The 19,840-nt window shown below is 40.7% G+C and overlaps 1 protein-coding gene across 1 annotated transcript in view; it reads right to left on the minus strand.

The window, feature by feature from the left end:
• Positions 1 to 13,727, minus strand: part of Rnf135 (ring finger protein 135) — a 14,932-nt gene extending 1,205 nt beyond the window's left edge. Inside the window, exons 1-4 of the mRNA XM_076870004.1 lie at positions 13,373 to 13,727; positions 11,707 to 11,850; positions 8,916 to 9,078; positions 1,301 to 1,384 (exon numbers count right to left, since the gene is read on the minus strand). Coding sequence (XP_076726119.1) covers positions 1,301 to 1,384; positions 8,916 to 9,078; positions 11,707 to 11,850; positions 13,373 to 13,726 — 745 coding nt within the window. The 5' untranslated portion in view covers position 13,727. The remainder of the gene's footprint in view (positions 1 to 1,300; positions 1,385 to 8,915; positions 9,079 to 11,706; positions 11,851 to 13,372) is intronic.
• Between the last annotated feature and the right edge of the window lie 6,113 nt (positions 13,728 to 19,840).

A 19,840-nucleotide genomic window follows, 5' to 3' on the forward strand; every position in this document is an offset into this window, starting at 1 on the left:
CAGGCGTGTGCCACCACACCCAGCTGCCTTACATTTCACCTACCCATTAGTTATCTTTCAGGAAGCCCTCTCTTCCTGCTGCCTGAATTCCATCCAGCACAAAATCATCTCTTATTTTTCTCAATATTCCTGTGCTTTACAAGTATGACCATTGCTATTTGGATCTCTCTAGTTAAACTCTGGTTTTCTGGTTAAGGTCTGTATATTATTCATCTTGTATATATATATATATTTTTTTTTTTTAGTTGTAGATGGACACAATACCTTTATTTTATTTGTTTATTTTTTTATGTGGTGCCAGGGATCGAACCCAGTGCCTCACGTATGCTAGACAAGCACTGTACCACTGAGCCACAATCCTGGCCCTCATCTTGTATATTTCATATTATTCACCCCCCTGTTTTTTCAGTGTTAGTGATCAAATCCAGGGCCTCAGACGTGCTAGACAAGTGCTCTACCACTGAGCAACACCCCAACCCCTGTTGTTTCCTACTGAATGAACAACTGCTATGCCATGACCACTCAATGCATTTCACATACACACACTTGTGCATCCTATAGAAAGCCCACAAGAGAAATGCTATTGTTATCACCATTTTACAAATGAGGAAACTGGGGCTCTAAGGGACAAAGTGATTCGTCCAAGCTCACACAACTAGTGATGCTGGGAGTCACACCCCCAGTTCCATGATCCATGCTCTTAAAGACTAACCAGACTCGGGAAACAGGCAGTTGGCTGTAATTGGTGACCCCCGCCTGGATGTTCAAAGGTTGCCTGGGCTCTAAGTGCTCTTGGGTCTAGCTGAGCCTGAAATTTGGGAGTCTCAACGCCTCTTTGCCTTTGTACTCAGCTCCCCCTGTGGAGGGACCTAATCTGGACAACAAACACAACTACAGTCAGCCAGGGAGTGGGCCTTGCAGTGGGAAGACAGACAGCATGTTCTTGCTCTTCACTCTACCTTTTTCTTCTTTTAAATATTTATTTTTTTAGTTGTAGTTGGACACAATACCTTTATTTCACTTATTTATTTTTATGTGGTGCTGAGGATCGAACCCAGGGTCTCGTACATGTGAGACGAGCACTCTACCGCTGAGCCACAACCCCAGCCCCCCTGCCCCCAGTTGTTTCTTTTCAATATTTTTTTTTTTTAGTTGTCAATGGACCTTTATTTTACTTATTTATGTATATACGGTGCTGCTGAGAATTGAATCCAGTGTCTCAACATGCAAAGTTAGTGCTCTACCACTGAGCCCCAGCCCCAGCCCCCAAACCTGAGTTTTAAATGAGCCACATACTTACACTGAGCAAAACGAGAGGTCCGCTTAGGTTGAGGGCAGCTCTGGTCAGGCAATGAGGAGGAAGACAGAGCCTTCGGGAATTCCACTAGGGAATCAAAAAAAAAAGGAAAGAGAAAGGCCCATCAGTAAAGGCATACTGAAGGTATTCAAGTATCACGTCCAGGCACGTGGCTTACTTTATACTGTGGCACACTTCTGATCAGGCAATATATTCAGCCCAGGTACAGCTAGCTCCTCACTGTGGAATTTTTTTTTTTTAAATAGTTGGGCACAATACCTTTATTTTGTGTATTTGGTTTTTTATGTGATGCTGAGGATGGAACCCAGGTCTCGCACGTGCTAGGCTAGCGCTCTACTACTGAGCCACAACCCCAGCTCCGGAATATTTTTTAATATATATTTTTTTAGTTGTTGATGGACCTTTACTTTATTTATACGTGGTGCTGAGAATCTAACTCAGGGCCTCACACATGCGAGGCAAGCGCTTTACCACTGAGCCACACTCCCAGCCCCTCACCTTGAACTCTTACTGTTTGTTTCCCCAGTAAGCCCTAAGGTCCCGGCTTCTTGTTCTTCTGTGCGTTCTAAGCATGAAGCCCCATATGAGCCCTACATATAGAAAGTATCTGTTGCATTTTTAAAAAATATTTTTTTAGTTTCCAGTGAACTTTTATTTTATTGATTTATATGCAGTGCTGAGACTCGAACCCAGTGCCTCACACATGCTAGGCAAGTGCTCTACCACTGAGCCATAACCCCAGCCCCCTGATGCATGTTTATCAAATAAATTAACTAATACAGTTCCAGGGGTGTGCATCCTCCTGATACCCACCATACTCATGACCCCTATGTCAATGCCTTAAACTATTGCTATATAAACTGGTAAGGTTTGTCTAAACTGCTGGTACCTCCTAACTTTTCATCTCAAAGTACAAAAGTTTAATTGTTAACTCAAAGCAACTATATGTGCTACACTGTAATGACCATAACAGGGAAAGAGAAAGTAAAAGAAAGCTGGGTGACACATGCCTGTAATCCCAGGGACTCAGGAGGCCGAGGCAGGAGGATGGCAAATTCAAAACCAGCCTCAAAAATATAGTGAGGCCCTAAGTAACTTAGTGAGATCTGGTCTCAAAATTTAAAAATTAAAAAAAATAATAAAAATAAAAAAGGCTGGGGATGCAGCTCAATGGTAAAGTGCTTCTGGGTTTAATCCCCAGTACCAAAAAAAAAAAAAAAAAAAAAAAAAAAAAAGAAAAGAAAAAGAAAAAGAAAAAAGAAAGAAAGGACAACCTAAAATGTGAACGCTTAAGATGAGCTCTTCCCCTGTGTACCTTGAAGTGACAAGGGCATATAATCTAAGACTCAATTTATGAGATGAAAGACCTTGTCTAGGGGTGTGGGCTGTGGCAATTTAGGGCATGAGAACAGGAGAGTTGTTCATGAGAAGCCATTCTCAAAATTCCAGTGCGCCCTGAAGCAAGCCAAGTGATACACACTTGTGTATCCACTGTTAAATGGGTACACAAAGTGTGGTTGATAATGGAGTTATCAGTGGAATACTATTCAGCCTTTATTAGAAGGAATTCTGACATACCACAACATGGATAAACCCTAAGGATATTATTCTAAGTGAAATAAGCCAGTCACAAAACAGACAAATACTTCAGGCTGGGGGTGTAACTCCATGATAGAGCATGTGGTCAGTATGCATGAGGCTCTGGGTTTGGTCCCCAGAACTGACAAAAAAAAATTTTTTTTAATTCATATAGGTAACACTATTCTCCTATTTAGCTGATAAGATTGTTGCTTATTATTAGTTTTTTAAAATAGATTGTATGATCTGCTAAAATAAATTTACTTTTTTTTGCACAGCTAGGGATTGAATACAGGGTCTCATACATGCTAGGTAAGCACTCTACCACTGAGCAACATCTCCAGTCCCTTTATTTTATTTTATTTCTTTTATTAAATCTAACATTTCTCATTCCTATTGAGGGGGGAAATAATCTACACTTGAGTGTTTCCAACTTTAAAGATACTCAGAAAAAATTTACACACGATGTATATTCAAAATAAACTATTAAAGTAGTATTGAATATGGGGCTGGAGTTGTGGTTCAGTGGTAGAGCACTTGCCTGGCATGTGTGAGGCCCTGGGTTCGATCCTCAGCACTGCATATGAATAAATAAATAAATAAATAAGTTAAAGGATCTATTGAGAACTAAAAACTATTTTTTAAAAAATACTATTGAATAGCTATTAAAACACTGGGAATTATTATGAAATAAAGTTTTAGGATGAATTAACCCTCTGGGTATAAAGCAGGTTGCCTACTCACTGGTTACAAAATGAATGTTAGGTTTTGTAAGAGGGAAAATAAGATGTTTACATTAAGCAAGTGACTGTATAGAAATATTTGTTATGTAAAACTTAATTATTGTGAAGTTTCTTTTTTTCTTTTTGTTTTTTGATATCAGGGATTGAACCCAGGGGTGCTTAACCACCAAGCCACATCCCCAACCCCTTTTTATGTTTTACTAAAGTCAGAGTCTCACGGAGTTGGTTAGGGCTTCTCTAAGTTGCTGAGGCTGGATTTGAACTCATGATCGTCCTGCTTTAGCCTCCTGAGTCACTGGGATTACAGGAATGCATCACCATGCCTGGCACTGAGAAGTTTCTTTATAATAGAGTTAAAACAGTCTCATTTCTCTACTACAACAAGGGAATAAGCCATAAGCTTTTTCTTTTAAAAAAGTAGAAAGGAACCCTTGGGCATTTAAAATAATTTAATAATTTCAGGACCAAGTCTCTATACTACTATTCGGTTTAAGTGCTGCATAAGATTTACAAAATTTCCTAATGAGTTTGTCAAAAGTGCAGATTCCTGAGACTCACTTCTAGAGATGCTGATTCAGTAGTCTGGGACATGAAGAACAACTCGTCTATAGTCTTAACCAAAACCCTCTCCTGTGTATACTGATTCATAAAGGTACCAAGATGTAGAACAAAAGCAACATACAGAACAATAAATATAATGTGTTATTGTACATGGTCCTGGCAAATGTATCAATATATGATCCCTAGCACCACAGAATAAAAAACAAAACAAGAAAAATATATCCAATATATTCTCTTTCAGTGTTTTTTTTTTTTTTTTTTTTATCTTTTAGATAGGCTTTCACTAAAACTTCCCAGGTTGGCCTCAAATTTGCAATCCTCCTATCAGCCTCCAGAGTCTCTAGGATTACAGGCATACAACACCACACACAGCTTCCCAACATTAATTTTAAAAGACCACACAAGATATGAATAGACAATTCATGGAGAAATTAAAATTAAAAATATGGTACATTGCTAATCACTCTTTTACATAACAAATTGACAAAAAACTAGTTTGACAACACACAGTTGGAAGATTGCACTGATATATACTTCTATAGGAGTGTAAGTTGGTATAACCCAACTACAAAGAAATTTGTCAACATATAACAAAATGCCAAATGAATTTATCCTATGACCCAACAATTTTTACTGGCAAACTTAAAATTACATCTGCACCCATGTGAAATGATATATGTACATAGTTATTGACTTCAGCATTGATTGTAATTATAAACAAGTAGAAACAATCGTGTATCCATCAGTAAAGAATTGGGTAAATAAATGTCTGTATGCATAGATTGGAATACTAAGCAGCTATGAAAAACAAAACACTCTCCTGTGTATACTGATTCATAAAGATACCAAGTGTAGAACAAAAGCAACATACAGAACAATGAATATAAATGTGTTACCTTTTGTGTAAAAAAGTAAGACTGTGGGAAATAAAATGCAACTTTATATTAGCTTATATTTTCATAATCAAATTCTGGAGGCTGGGATTGCGGCTCATCGGCAGAGTGCTTGCTCAGCAAGTGTGAGACTCAAGGTTCGATTCTCAGCACCACATACAATAAATAGAAAAAAAATTTTTTTTAAATTCTGAATGGATCTAATAAAAAGTGGTGAACTGAAAAGGGAGAATTGGGCAGGGTGGGAGAGAAACTACACAGAGTTTTGCTTTTTAAATAAAACATTTAAAACTTAACCTCAAATTTCAAAAATTGATCTGAAATTTGTATTAATAAATAAAATCACTATGTTTAGGATTACATGAGACCAAGACAACACTTATTTCTCAGATAATTTCTGGATCAACTAATAAACTGCCCTCTAATCATTTTCATTAAGAAACTTTCCCCAAAGAATCATGCTTCTCATTTGAACAAGGAATGATTTTTTAAGCAGAGCAAGATTATTTAAATATTAGAAAGCTATGAGAGATATATCCCTACAGTACATAAAGTTAGCAGTGGCCAGACCAGGAGGTAGGGTTTTGGGAGACCAGAGCTAATCTCTAATGTCTAACTGGCTGCTGTAACTTTTCACATAACTCTGGGGGAACAGAGAACACACAAAGTCAAGAAGAAAGCCCTTTCTACATTGTTACTGTTTGACATTAACATGTACCCAAGAGATTATATTTGAAAAGAATGCATAAAAAATTATCTATACAGTTGCATGCTTTGCTAATAAAGACATTTACTAGTTAACGAATAAAAAGCAACACGGTAGTACTGCCGTTTTGACAATATTAATTCTGCCTATCCAGGAGCATGGAAGGTCTTTCCATCTTCTGTGGTTCTCTTCCTTTCTTTCTTTGGTGTTCTGTAGTTGTCACTGTGGAGGTCTTTCACCTCTTTTGTTAGATTGATTCCAAGTATTTTACTTTTTTTTGAAGCTATTGTGAATGGGATAGTTTTCCTAATTTCTCTTCCAATAGATTCATCACTAATGTATAGGAATGCGTTTGATTTATGGGTGTTGATTTTATAACCTGCTACATTGCTGAATTCTTTTGTGAGTTTTAGAAGTTTTCTGGTGGAATTTTTTGGCCTCTTCTAAATATGGAATCATGTCATCGGCAAATAGTGATACTACCAAAAGCGTTACACAGATTTAATGCAATTCTGATTAAAATCTCAATGACATCCTTCATAGAACTAGAAAAAGCAATCATGAAATTCATTTGGAAAAATAAATTTAGATCCAGAATAGCCAAAGCAATCCTTAGCAAGAAGAGTGAAACAGGAGACACCACAATACCAGACCTTAAACAATACTACAGAGTCATAGTAACAAAAATGGCATGGTATTGAAACCAAAACAGACATGTAGAACGATAGTATAGAACAAAAGACACAGAGACAAACCCACATAAATATAGTTATCTCATACTAGACAAAGACACCAAAAACATTCATTGGAGAAAAGATAGCCTATTTAATAAATGGTGCAACAAAATAAAATTGAACCCCCTCTCACCCTGCATGAAACTCAAGTCAAAGTGCATCAAACACTTAGGCACCCAGCAGCTCAGGAGGCTGAGGCAGGAGGATCACGAGTTCAAAGCTAGTTTCAGCAACAGTGAGGTGCTAACTCAGTGAGATCCTGTCTCTAAATAAAATACAAAATAGAACTGGAGATGTGGCTCCATGGTTGAGTGTCCCTGAGTTCAATCCCAAGTACCAAAAAAAAAAAAAAAAAAAAAAAACAAGACTTAGGCACTAGACCAGAGAGAGCTTCTATGCCTAATAGAAGAAAAAGTAGGCCCAAATCTTTACCATGTCTGACTTCTTTAACAAGATACCTAGAGCACAAGAAGTAAAATCAAGAATCAATAAATGGGATGGATTCAAACTAAAAAGCTTCTTCTCAGCAAAGGAAACAATCAATAATGTGAAGAGAGAGCCTACAGAATGGGAGAAAATCTTTACTGCATGCACCTCAGATAGAGCATTAAATCTCCAGGATATATAAAGAACTCAAAAACTTAAAACAAACAAACAAACAAATAACCCAATCAATAAATGGGCTAAGGACTGAACAGACACTTCACAGAAAAAATACAATCGATTAACAAATATGTGAAAAAATGTTCAACATCTTTAGCAATTAGAGAAATGCAAATCAAAACTACTCTAAGATTTCTTCTCACCCAGTCAAAATGGCAATTATCAAGAATAAAAACAACAATAAATGTTGATGAGGATGTGGGGGAAAAGGTACACTCAGACATTGCTGGTGGAAATGCAAATTGGTGCAACTATAGTGGAAAGTAGTATGGATATTACTCAGAAAACTTGGAATGGAATCACCATTTGACCCAACTATCCCACTTCTCGGTTTATACCCAAAGAACTTTTTTTTTTTTTTTTTTTTTTTTTTTAGTTTTTGGTGGACACAACATCTTTGTTTGTATGTGGTGCTGAGGATCGAACTCGGGCCGAACACATGCCAGGTGATGAGAATCGAACTCGGGCCGCACACATGCCAGGTGAGCACGCTACCGCTTGAGCCACATCCCAGCCCAATACCCAAAGAACTTAAAATCAGCATATTGCAGTGATGCAGCCATATCAATGTTTATAGCAACTCAACTCACAGTAGCTAACCTATGGAACTAACCTACGTGCCCTTCAACAGATGAATGGGTAAAAAGATGTGATATGTATATATACATACATATATATATATATATATATATATATATATATATATACATACATATACACATATATATGATGAAATATTACTCAGCCTTAAAGAAGAATGAAATTATGGCATTTGCCAGTAAATGGATAGAGCTGGAGAATATCATGCTAAGCAAAATAAGCCAATCCCAAAGAACAAAAGGCCAAATGTTTTCTCTAATATGCATGTTAATTCACAATGGGAGGGGGGGCAGAGCTAGGAAGAACAGAGGTACTTTAGATAGAGGGGAGTGAAGAGAGGTGAGACATTATTATCTATGTGCATATATAACTGCATGACCAATGTGATTCTACAACATGTACAATCAGAAAAATGTGAAACTATACTCCATTTACATATGATAGATCAAAGTGCATAAATGTATGCTACTATCATGTATAACTAATTAGAACAAGTTAAAAAAAAAATTAAAAAGCAACCAGGGCTGGTGGTGCACCCATGTAGTCCCAACTATTCAGGGGGCTGAGGCAAGGAGGACCCTGTGAGCTTGGGAACTGGAGACCAGCCTGAGCAACATAGCAAGACCCATCTCAAAAACAAACATCAAAAGCAGCCTATTTCCAAACCTCCTTGGGAAGATAACATGACAAGCAATAAGCTGGGATCTCCGTTTATGGGCTTTATTTTTTATTTTTTAAAGACAGAGTGAGAGAAAATTTTTTAATATTTATTTTTTAGTTTTCAGCGTACACAACATCTTTGTTTGTATGTGGTGCTGAGGATCGAACCCGGGCTGCACGCATGCCAGGCGAGCGCGTTACCGCTTAAGCCACATCCCCAGCCCCATTTATGAGTTTCAGTCTATTCAGGGCCTGAGATACAGCACACCTCCAGTCAGGTCCCCAAACTTACCTAGTCACAAACACACCTCAGCCGACTCACACTTGATTTACAACCCCACAGAGATGAAGCAGCCACACTCTGGGATCCTGTCCCCAAAGAACAAAGCCCTAGAGCACTTGGCCATTTCCACCCAGCTCCTACGTTTAATCCTCCTCCACAAAATAAAATCACCTCACCCTGGGTCTGCTCTTCCGGAGCCGCTTTCCATGTGAAGTTTTCTTGTAAGTTTTTCTGAATTTCTTCTAGATCATGGAGAATCTCTCCCATCCTCCCTTGTGATGTGTTGGAGGTTTCTAGGTTTAGAGAAGTCAAGCCACAGTCCTCCCCGGAAGATAAGGCCTATTCATCATAAAACAGCAAATCAATTGAAAGTGCCCATTGGAACCCCTCAAATATGACATCCAATGGCCTCAGCCTCCTGAGTCTCTGGGATTACAGGAGTATACCACCATACATAGCTTCCCATCATTGATTTTAAAAGACAACACAAGATATGAATAGATAATTCAGGCAGAAATTCAAATTAAAAATACACGCGAATATGTTTTCATTTACCTCCTAGCAGGTTTTTTTAAGATAAGGCTTTCAAAATATGTATCTTTAAAATAATATGGAATAGTAGTAGTATAGCAAAATAGTAAGGGGTATTTGTTATTTATTTATTTATTTATTTATTTATTTATTTATCTTGAGATGAGGTCTCACTATGTTATTCAGGTTGGTCTTTTAAAAATATATATATTTTTAGTTGTAAATGGACACAATACCATTATTTTGGTTTTGGGTGGAAACTGGGGATTGAACCCAGTTCAATGTGGTGCTGGGGATTGAACCCAGTTCCTCACACATGCTAGGCAAGTGCTCTGCCTCTGAGCCACAATCCCAGCCCTTTAGGACGGTCTTACACTCCTGAGCTCAAATGATCCTCCTGCCTCATGCTCTCAATTGCTGAAATTACCAACTTGCATCACAATGCCAGGCTCAAAAGTACTTATTTCTGAGTGATGGTGTTATGGAGGATTTTAATTTGTCTTTTGTTTGCTTGCTTTTTGTGGAGCTAGGATTGAACTGAGAGCTTCATGCATACTAAGCATATGCTCTACCATTGAGCTACACTCCCAGCCTAATTCGTTTTCTTTAAATGCTACATACTTTCTGATTTTTTTTCCAATAAACAAGACTTTCTTAGGTAATACACAAATTAAAAAGTTTAGGCCCATCTTATGGACCTTACAAAATAAATTATACAGCTTCACTGAGATAAGCCATAAAGGTCAGATAATCTCCCAAATCTATCATTGTATATATTCCTTCTCAAAAGCCAATGTAAGGGGGCTGGGGTTGTGGCTCAGCGGTAGAGAGCTTGCCTAGGATCGGGGAGGCCCTGGGTTCAATCCTCAGCACCACATTAAGATAAAGGTATTGTGTCCAACTACAACTAAAAAAATAATAATTAAAAAAAAAAGCCAATGTAAGTATGTGGCTACATCTAGCTCTGACCTGTAACAATGCTTCCTGATTTTTCTTTAATCTCAGATCCTGCTATTTATTCCCCAAGACAGCCCCTCATCTATTCATTTTCAAAGTTTTCTTTGATAACTGTATAATCTATCCTCCAATCTTATCACCAATCATAATATAAGTATTATACTTATTGAGTACTTTCCACATGTTAGGTATTGAGACCAGATCTCACTATGTTACTCAGGCTGGCCCAGCCTAAGTATGGAATTTGCATAACAACCTCACAAGGCAGGTTTATTTTCCCCATTTTACAAAAGAAGTTGAAGTTCATGGAGATTAACTAAATTGCCATGGTGAATATCGTCCTACATGTTCACATTGTTCAAGCATTTTTTTTCTTTTGAACTAGGAATTGAGGGGCTGGGGATGTGGCTCCAGTGGTAATGCGCTCGCCTGGCATGTGTGCGGCCCAGGTTCGATTCTCAGCACCACACACAAACAAAGATGTTGTGTCTGCCGAGAACTAAAAAATAAATATTAAAAAATTTTAAAAAAATTAACTAGGTATTGAATCCAGGGACACTTTACTCCTGATTCCACATCCCCAGTCCTATTTATTTTTTATTCGAGACAGGGTTTCACTCAGTTGCTGATGCTGGCCTCAAACTTGCAATCCTCCTGCAACTTGTGATCCTCCTGTAACTTGGGAGACTGAGGCAGGAAGATCACAAGTTCAAGGGCAGCCTTAGCAACTTAGCAAGACCCTTAACAATTTAGTGAGAGCCTATCTCAAAATAAAAAATAGGTCTGGGTATGTAGCTCAGTGGTAAAACATGTCTGGGCTCAACCCTTAGTACCAAACAAAAAACCTTGGGTGTTGGGGGGACCACTTTTTTTGGGGGGAGAGGGTGGTTAGAAAGGGATCTACAATTCAGCCTTGAAGAATTCTAGCATTTAATTGCTCAGAGAGAGAGAGAGAGAGAGCACCTACAAAACACACTGAAAGGAACCCACCAGAAAGTGATGGAGGAAAAAACCAGAAAATTTGTGTCCCAAAAGCTAAGAAGTTAAAGCAAGAGAAAAATAAAATGAAAAAGTGCTAAGAGCTTCAAGGCAGATGATGTGATCAACTACATCAAGGCTGCTGAAAGGTCAATGAAGATAAGAACCAGAATGTCTATAGCCCTGTCCTGAGGCCACTGTGATCTTAGAAACAGTTTGTTAGGTGGAGTGGTAAAGACAAATCCTAGTCCACTTGGAGCTTCTGTAACTCATATCCAGCATACCAAACTTCCAGTCTTTCATGTTTGGTTGAGATTAACGGTGTGGCTCAGTGGTAGAGCATTTGCCTAGCATGTGTGAGGCCCTAGGTTCCATTCCCAGTACCCTTCCCCATCCCCATACAGTTGAGACTTATTGGATCTTGGGTCCTCAAACATATTCATATTGCTCTCTTGGAAGCCTACCCTGTTTCTCAACTTTTTCTCACCCAGCTGAGCTTACCGTGCTCACAATGTTTACTTCATTGTCTTGTCCAGATTCTGAAAGAGGTGTCTGCCTCTGGAGTCTCTTGACAATGTCCACCAGCTGTCCCACCAGGTCTGTCAGCTTCTGCCCGACTTCTGTGATGTTTTCCGGTACTGTCGCCTTTAAAAGAGCAAAGCTGGGCTTTGGGGGTCCTATAAAACTGAACCTGGGAACCAGCACTAAATAAAGTGAACCGTAAACTCTGTGGTACTAGCATAAAGACAAACATATGGACTAATGGTATAGAATGGAGAGCCAAGAAATAAGTGCTCATATATATGGTCAAATTAGTATTATTTTATTTATTTACTTATTTATCTGCCATACTGGGGGTTGAACCCAGGGCCTCATAAATGAAAAGGAAGGACTATACCTCAAATGATTTTTTAAAATATTTTTTTAGTTATAGAGGAACACAATACCTTTATTTATTTACTTTTATGTGGTGTTGAGGATTGAACCCAGTGCCTCATACCTGGGAGGCAAGCGGTCTACCCCTGAGCCACAACCCCAGCCCTTCAGATGATTTTTGACAAAGAGTGTCAAGACTATTCAATGGGGGAAAGGAGTTTTTTCAACAAATGGTACTGGGGAAACCAGATATCCATATGCAAAAATCAGCTCAAGAAGCTAAGGGTGTTGCTCAGTGTGCTCAGTGGTAAAGTGCATGCTTAGCATGTGTGAGGCTCTGGATTCTATACTCCAGTACACACACACACTCACCCCTGAAAATCTGTCAAAGACCTAAATGTAAGGCCTAAAATAATACAATTTTAAGAAGAAAACAGGACAAAGTCTTCATAACATTGGATTTGGCAATCATTTCTTGAATATAACACCAAAGGTATAGGCAACAAAAGAAAAAATATAGATTCCACATAAGAAATTATTTTAAAAATATACCTTGGGTTGAGGTTGAGGCTCAGCGGTAGAGCGCTTGCCTAGCATGTGTGAGGCCCTGCGATAGATCCTCAGCACCACATAAAAATGAATAAGTAAAATAAAGGTATTGTGTCCAACTACAATTAAAAAAAATAAACATTTTTTTAAAAAAATGTACCTCAAAATGGGAGAAAATAATTGCAAATCATGAGTCTGATAAGGGATTCATAATCAGAATATATAGAGAATTCCTAAAAAACTCAAAAACAACCATGACCAAAAGGACACTCAATTTAAATACGGCGAAGGACTGGAATAGATGTAACTCCAAAGAAGATCCGCAAAGGGCCAATACGCATGGGAAGATGCTCAGCATCATCGGTGCTGGGGGGAAATGCACATCAAAACCGCGAAATCCCACTTGACACCTCTATGGAGCTGTAAGGCTGTACTAAAAAAAATTTTTTTAAAAATCCAGAAAATAGCAAGTGTTGACAGGGATGTAGAAAAATTGGAACATTCATTGTTGGTGGGAACAGAACAGGGCGCAGCCACCCTGGAAGACAGTTTGGCTGTTCCTCAGTCAGTTAAATACGGAATTACCACGCGATCCAACAATTCTGTTCCTGGGTATACCCCAAAAGACCTGAGGATAGGGGTCAGGGGGGCAGCTGAGTGGCCGGGGGAGAGGGCAGGGGGGAGGGCAGGTGGCGCGGGCAGCCTGCAGGAGACACGGGGCGCTGCGGGTGAGGCTCCCTACCCGCGGCTGTGCCGGGCGGTGCTCGGGCCCTTGGACCGGGCTCGGGACCCGCTCCGGGCCGACCTCCAGCTCGTTCTGCGCCCGGCTGAACTTGTCCGCCAGGTACTGCAGTAGCGTGTTCTTTCGCAGCTTCGGCCGCAGCGCCGCGCCCTCGAGACAGGTGGGGCAGGCCCAGGCATGGCTCGCGACCCCGGTGCCCCGCGCGCCCCACGCTCTCCTCAAGCACTCGCAGCAGAAGCTGTGGCCGCACTGCAGCGTGGCGGGCGAGGTCAGCAGCCCTTGGCAGATGATGCAGTTCAGGTCCTCCTCCGTCAGCCACACGGGGATCGCCGAACTGGAGCCCGGGCCAGCCATGGTGACCCAGGCGCCTGGACTCGGAAGCGAGCGCCCAAGTCCCCACTGGCTCCTCCTCCTCCTCCCCACAGCCTCTTCCCCTCCCCGCCGCGGTCCCTCGTTGCTTGCTTTCTTCCGCTCAGAGGACCGAGGACCCACCCGCTGCCGTCCAGCACACGGCGCCCTGTGCGCAGAGCTGGCCTTCGGTGGCGGCCACTCGCCTGGGAAATCAACTTGCCCCAAGCCGCTAGGAACGTGCCGATGTTCCAGAGAGTCCCTTTAGCTTGCTCCCTGTCTCCCTCATTAAGATGCAACGCCACCTCGTTTGGGAGAAGGAGAAAGAGGGTTCGATTCAGGAACTCATTCATGGGGATGCGCCCACTAGGTGTTATCCAGCCCCCTATAAAGTGGTAAGGAGCCGAGTGCAGTGGCGCACACCCTAATCCCAGCGGCTCTGGAGGCTGAGGCAGGAGGATCACCAGTTCAAAGCCAGCCTCTCAGCAAAAGCGAGGCGCCAAGCAACTTAGACCCTGTCGCAAAATAAAATACAAAATAGGGGTGGTGTGGGGGTGTGGCTCAGTGGTCGAGGGTCCCTGAGTGCAATCCCTGGTTTAAAAAAAAAAAAAAATGTGGGAAGGGATTAAAGAACACCGTTGCACGTTTCTGGGACATTTTAAAAAATACCCATGTTCGGGCATCTCTCCCAGACAGTGTGATTTCACTGTCTGGAGTGGGGTCCCGGCTCGGATGTTTTGTAAAACCTTCCGCAAGTGATTCTACCACGCAGTCAAGATGGAGTAACTGATCTCTAAACTTTTAAAATCTCTACAATAATGTAGAATTGTTCCAAGTCTCCTTGATGCCCTCTGTGGGCTGAATGCCCGTTACCCAACAAGCACCCAAAATCTTATAGGGATCCATCGTAGAAAAAAAAAAAAATTCATGATTTTATTTGTTCGTTTTTTTCTTGGGTTGGTTTTGCTGTTTTTGTTTTCTTGCCCCATTGGGGACCAAAACCAGAAGTTTTTAAAATAATTTCTCAGCTGGAAACTTGATTCGATTTTTTTTTCCTCTTTATTTTTGTCGAAAACAGACATTTGAAATCATCTGTGTTGTACAAGTCATTGGAAGTATTCACTTTCTTATTTTCTGGAATGTAGGCCAAAAAAGACTGATTAGGTTTGTCAAGTGACTGGCAATTACAATCAATTACACTTTGACTTAGAAACACCCTGATGTATTCAGAAAGGGTTAGAAAAATTAGAATATTTTTCAATATGTCTTTGTTGATCTAACACCTTTTTTCTTTTTCTTTTTCTTTTTTTTTTAGGGGGGGGGAAGGTATTTTTATCTTATATACCTGAAATATTCTTCAAAAGATTGGACCTGTAGGTTGAACTCAATGGATTTATGTAGAATATATGCCACATAATCTAACTGGCAAAGCTGGTCCTTACTGTAAAACCAGTCAGTTAAATCAGACTCATTTGCTGTCAGTTCAAGCAAATTTGTCAACACACATTTCTATGACACTGTTTGTTGTTGTTGTTGGTGGTGGTGGTTTTTTCAAGACAATTGAATTGTACACTTTATTTTTAAAATATTTTTATTAGTTGTTGGTGGACCTTTATTTGATTTATTTATATGCTGCGCTTAGAACAAAACCCAGTGCCTCACGTGTCTAGTCCCACGACTAAACCAGTCAGGGTCACTCCAAGTGAATTTGGGAAATAAATGAATACACAGACACAGAAAGTACATTTTTGGGGGGTTCAGTGATGACTGCTCAGCTGCAGCACCCATGGGGAGGGCAAGGCAGGCAAGAAAGAGAGCGAGGAACATGGGTGCTGAACCCTTTTATTGGGGAGAAGCCATTCAAATGAGGCAAGGGGTCAGGTTTCAGGGGGTTGAGTCTAGCTTTGTGAAGTTTTGCTGTCAGCAGGTTGACTGACATCTAGGAAGCCCACGCCCATCTTGCCCTGTGTGGGATCATAGACAGAGAGAAGGAAAAGACAATTATATTGCCCACGCAAACAGAGGAGCAACATCGGTTCAGTCCACCCTGCGTGCTCAGTGCTCATAGTTCACACACACCGCCCGTGGTTGGTTTGCCACATCTCCACACTCTCATCACTCAAAGCTAGGGGGCGCTCGATTCCCATATGGCAGCTCCTGACACACACATGCCAGGCAAGCGCTCTACCACTGAGCCACAACCTAAGCCCCTGTATTCTCTATTTTTGAGACCAGCCCAGGCTGGTCTCTAACTCCTGGACTCAAACAATCCTCCTGCCTCAGCCTCTTGAGTAGCGGGGACCTCAGGTTTTGAGCCACCATGCCAGGCAATACTTTGTTCCAATGCCAAGTGACATAAGAAGTAGCAAGGTCCTTGAGTTTGTGTGCTGGGTAAAACAAGGTACAACTGTCACCAATGTGGTCTACCAGAGTTTGCTTTGCTCCTATACCACATGTTTTTGGAGAGAAAGTTTTTGTTTGTGTGTTTTTTTTTTTGTTGTTGTTTTTTTTTTTTTTTTTTTGGTCAAGGGAAGGGAGAGTTTATTAAGCATGTTATATATTATCACAGTCCTTATTCCCACTCCACTTCATAATAAATGAATACAAACATCCAAACACAAGCCAAAATACCCTTTTGAACTCAGGGGCACTTAGCCACTGAGCCACATCCCCAGCCCTTTTGGTATTTTATTTACAGACAGGATCTCACTGAGTTGCTTGGGCCTCCCTAAATTCCTGAGGCTGGCTTTGAACTCATGATCCTCCTTCCTCAGCCTCCTGGGATTACCGGTTTGCACCATGCACCCAACAAATGCCCTATTTTTAATGCTGTACAAAGATCTTCATAAAACAAAGAAAGTAATGAACTGTGACCTCAGTGTCTTGATGAAAGAAATTCCGTTAACCCAATCAAGGGACTGAAAAATTTGGGCTGAGAGCATAGCTCAGTGGTAGAGAATTTGCCTAGTATACACAAAGCTCTGGGTTTGATCCCATTGATCCCAGTAGGAAAGAGAGAGAGAGAGAGAGAGAGGGAGAGAGAGAGAAAGTGAAAATTCACAGACTGGGGGAAAATATTTGCCAATCCATTTGTCTATAAAGGACTGGTATTCAGAGTATATGAAGAATTTAACAATAAGAAAACAAACCACACAATTTTAAAAGGGTAGGAATGGGAATGGAAAGGGTGTGGGAGCATTCACCTGTAATCCCAGATACTCAGGAGCCTGAGGCAGAAGGATCTCAAGTTTGAGGTCACCCTCAGCAATTTAGGGAGACTGTCTCAAAATAAAAAACAAAAAGGGCTGAGGCAGGGTGCTGACCTAGCATGCGAGAGGTCCTAGGTTCAATCCCCATTCCTGATTAGGCAGGAGAATTGCTTGAGACCCGGACCTGGAGATCAGCCTGGGGTGGGTGGGTGGAGAGATGTATATTATAATTCTTTTCTTTTTTTAAGTTTTTTTTTTTTTTTTTACTTATTGATGGACCTTTATTCACTTATTTGTTTATATGTGGTGCTGAGAATCGAACCCAGTGCCTCACACATGCTAGGCAAGCGCACTCCCATTGAGCCACAACCCCTTTTTCGAAAGAAAAGAATTATAATATACATCCTTGACTTTTCACAGTCAATTTAGAGTTGATTTTGTATGCCACTTATTGTAAAATTTACTATACAAATATGTACTAATCAGTTTCGTCACCATAACAAAATACCTGAGATAATCAGATTACAAAGAGAAAATGTTTATGTTTTTTTTAATCAGAGTTTTTATCACAGTTTTGCAGATTCCAGTCCATGATTAGTTGACCCAGTCTTTAAGCCAGTTGTTATATATGTTATCTCTATAGATGCTACAAAGCAAAACATTTGTAATTTTTGCTTTAAATAGGCAATCTTTTATATTTCTTTTAAAGCTATTTTTTACATTTTTGGGGGTTTGTTTTTAATACTGGGGATTGAACCCAGGGGTGCTCTCCCACTGAGCCACATCCTCAACCCTTTATTTTTTATTTTGAGACAGGGTCCCTCTAAATTGCAACAAGTGAGGCTTGAAATTTTGCAGTCCTCCTGCCTTGGCCTCCTGAGCCTCTGGGATTATAGCCATGTATCACCTGCACCCAACTAAGAAGTTATAATTTTAATTGGTAGACTGAGTAAAGAAGATTGCCCTACCAACATGTGTAGGCATCCTCCAATCTGTTGAGGACCTAAATAAACAATAAGGTGAGCAAAAGGTAAATTCTACTCTCTGCTTGTGCTGGGCCATCCTTCTCCTGCCCTCAGACCTTGGCACTTTTGGACTAGAACTTCACTACTGATTTTCCTGGGCCTCTGTTTGCAGATAGCGATCATGGAAATTTTCAGCCTCCACAATCCATAATCAAGCCTCTCATAATAAATCTCTTTCTATGTATCTATTTATTTTCTATTGTTTCTGTTTCTCTGGAGAATACAAATATGATTCAAATTTTCTTGTTTCATATTCATACATTCATTTCAGTACATATGTCTATAATTTGTATGTTGAATGTGCTCCCAAGGCCCATGTATTAAAGGCTTGGTTTCCAGAGTGGCACTCGTGGGAGGTGGTGGGACTTTTGCAAGGTGGGGACTTGTGGGAAGTCCAAAGAGGACTATGGGACCCCAGCCCCTTCTCATCACTGGCCCAAAGCAACAGGGCCAACTGATCATGGACTGGAGTCTCCAAAACTGTGATAAAAACTCTGATAAAAAAAAAAAAAAAAAAACATTTCTCTTTGTAAGCTGATTATCTCAGGTATTTTGTTATGGTAACAAAACTGATTGGCACGCATTTGTCTAGTAATTTGGCATTATATCCTGATATTGTGAAAGATACTTTATAGACCTTTTGGATTCTGCTACATTTCTCCAGAGATTGGGCAGTTTATATGGAAAACTCAGGGCTCCTCCTCTGTGGCTCTCTTCTCCCAGATTTTCTCCTTTCACTTTCCAATTGCTGTGTTTACTTCACTGTTCTCTGTTTTTCAGGAAGGAAGACTGTATGTTTCCATCAGAGTTTGGGTAACTCCCTAAGGCACTAACCTGGTCCTGTCCTCTGATGAAAACTGAAAAAAGTGAGACATTTATCCGTGCCATTCCCTGCTTTCTAGTGCCAACTCCTTTCTGGTTCCTGCCTGCTTTGGGTCATTTCCCAGTGCTTTTAGGCATTTGTTTTGATATAGTCTGTCCAGAGCTTATAATTGATATCTGTAGGATGATTGTTGTGATATGAGTTGCTCCAACATTATTGGAAGCAAACCCTCCTACAATTTCATCTTTCCTTACTCCTCCTCACCCCAACAATCTGTTCTATAGACATACTTAATTATTTGAAATTTCCAGAACAGGCCTCTCTTGTCTTGGGGCCTTTTTGTATATGCATCTTTCTCTGTTTCCCCCACCCTGACCCAAGGATCTTCTACTCGTTCTTTAGGATTCAGCCTAGATATCATCTCTTTGGGAGAATTTTCAGTTGGGATTGATTCAAACAATAGAAACTTCCTTGCACTAACAAGTCAAGATGGAAAAAGGGGGATTTAAGGCAAGAGTACAAAGGTATCGTCAGGGAACCCAAAGACAGAGACCCAACTAGGCTGCGGGAACCAAGCAAAACCTGGCACTGCATTTCACTGGGGCTTGACCTCTTGTGCCTGTCCTCGGCCCCTCTCCCACACTCGGAAGCCTGGCTTCCCTCCCAGAGTAGTGGAGCAGGGTTGTTGCTGTCTGATGACCTTTCTTCCTTCCCCTCTGGTTTCCCTTGAGGGCGAGATTGCACCTTTCATTGATGTCCTCATCCCCAGATCTTAGCAGGGTGCCCAACCCAGTTCATAGGTGGTGGAAAAGGGAGACAAGTGAACTGGCCCCAACCACACAGCCCAGCAGGAGTTGAAACAGACATTTCCAAGGTGTGACAGGTGATGCCGAGAGGACCCACCTCCCTATCCGGGTAGTCACAAAGCTTCAGGAAAGAGACACCCCAATGTGTTGCTTGTCCTCCCGGGATCAAAAAAAAAAAAAAAAAAAAAAAGTCCCATTAACTGTAGAGAATCCCTTAAAGACCCTCTCAATCCTCTGGGTCTCCATTGAAGGAAAAA

Source organism: Callospermophilus lateralis, chromosome 11, assembly GCF_048772815.1.
Source record: "Callospermophilus lateralis isolate mCalLat2 chromosome 11, mCalLat2.hap1, whole genome shotgun sequence".
Taxonomy (NCBI): Eukaryota; Metazoa; Chordata; class Mammalia; order Rodentia; family Sciuridae; genus Callospermophilus; species Callospermophilus lateralis.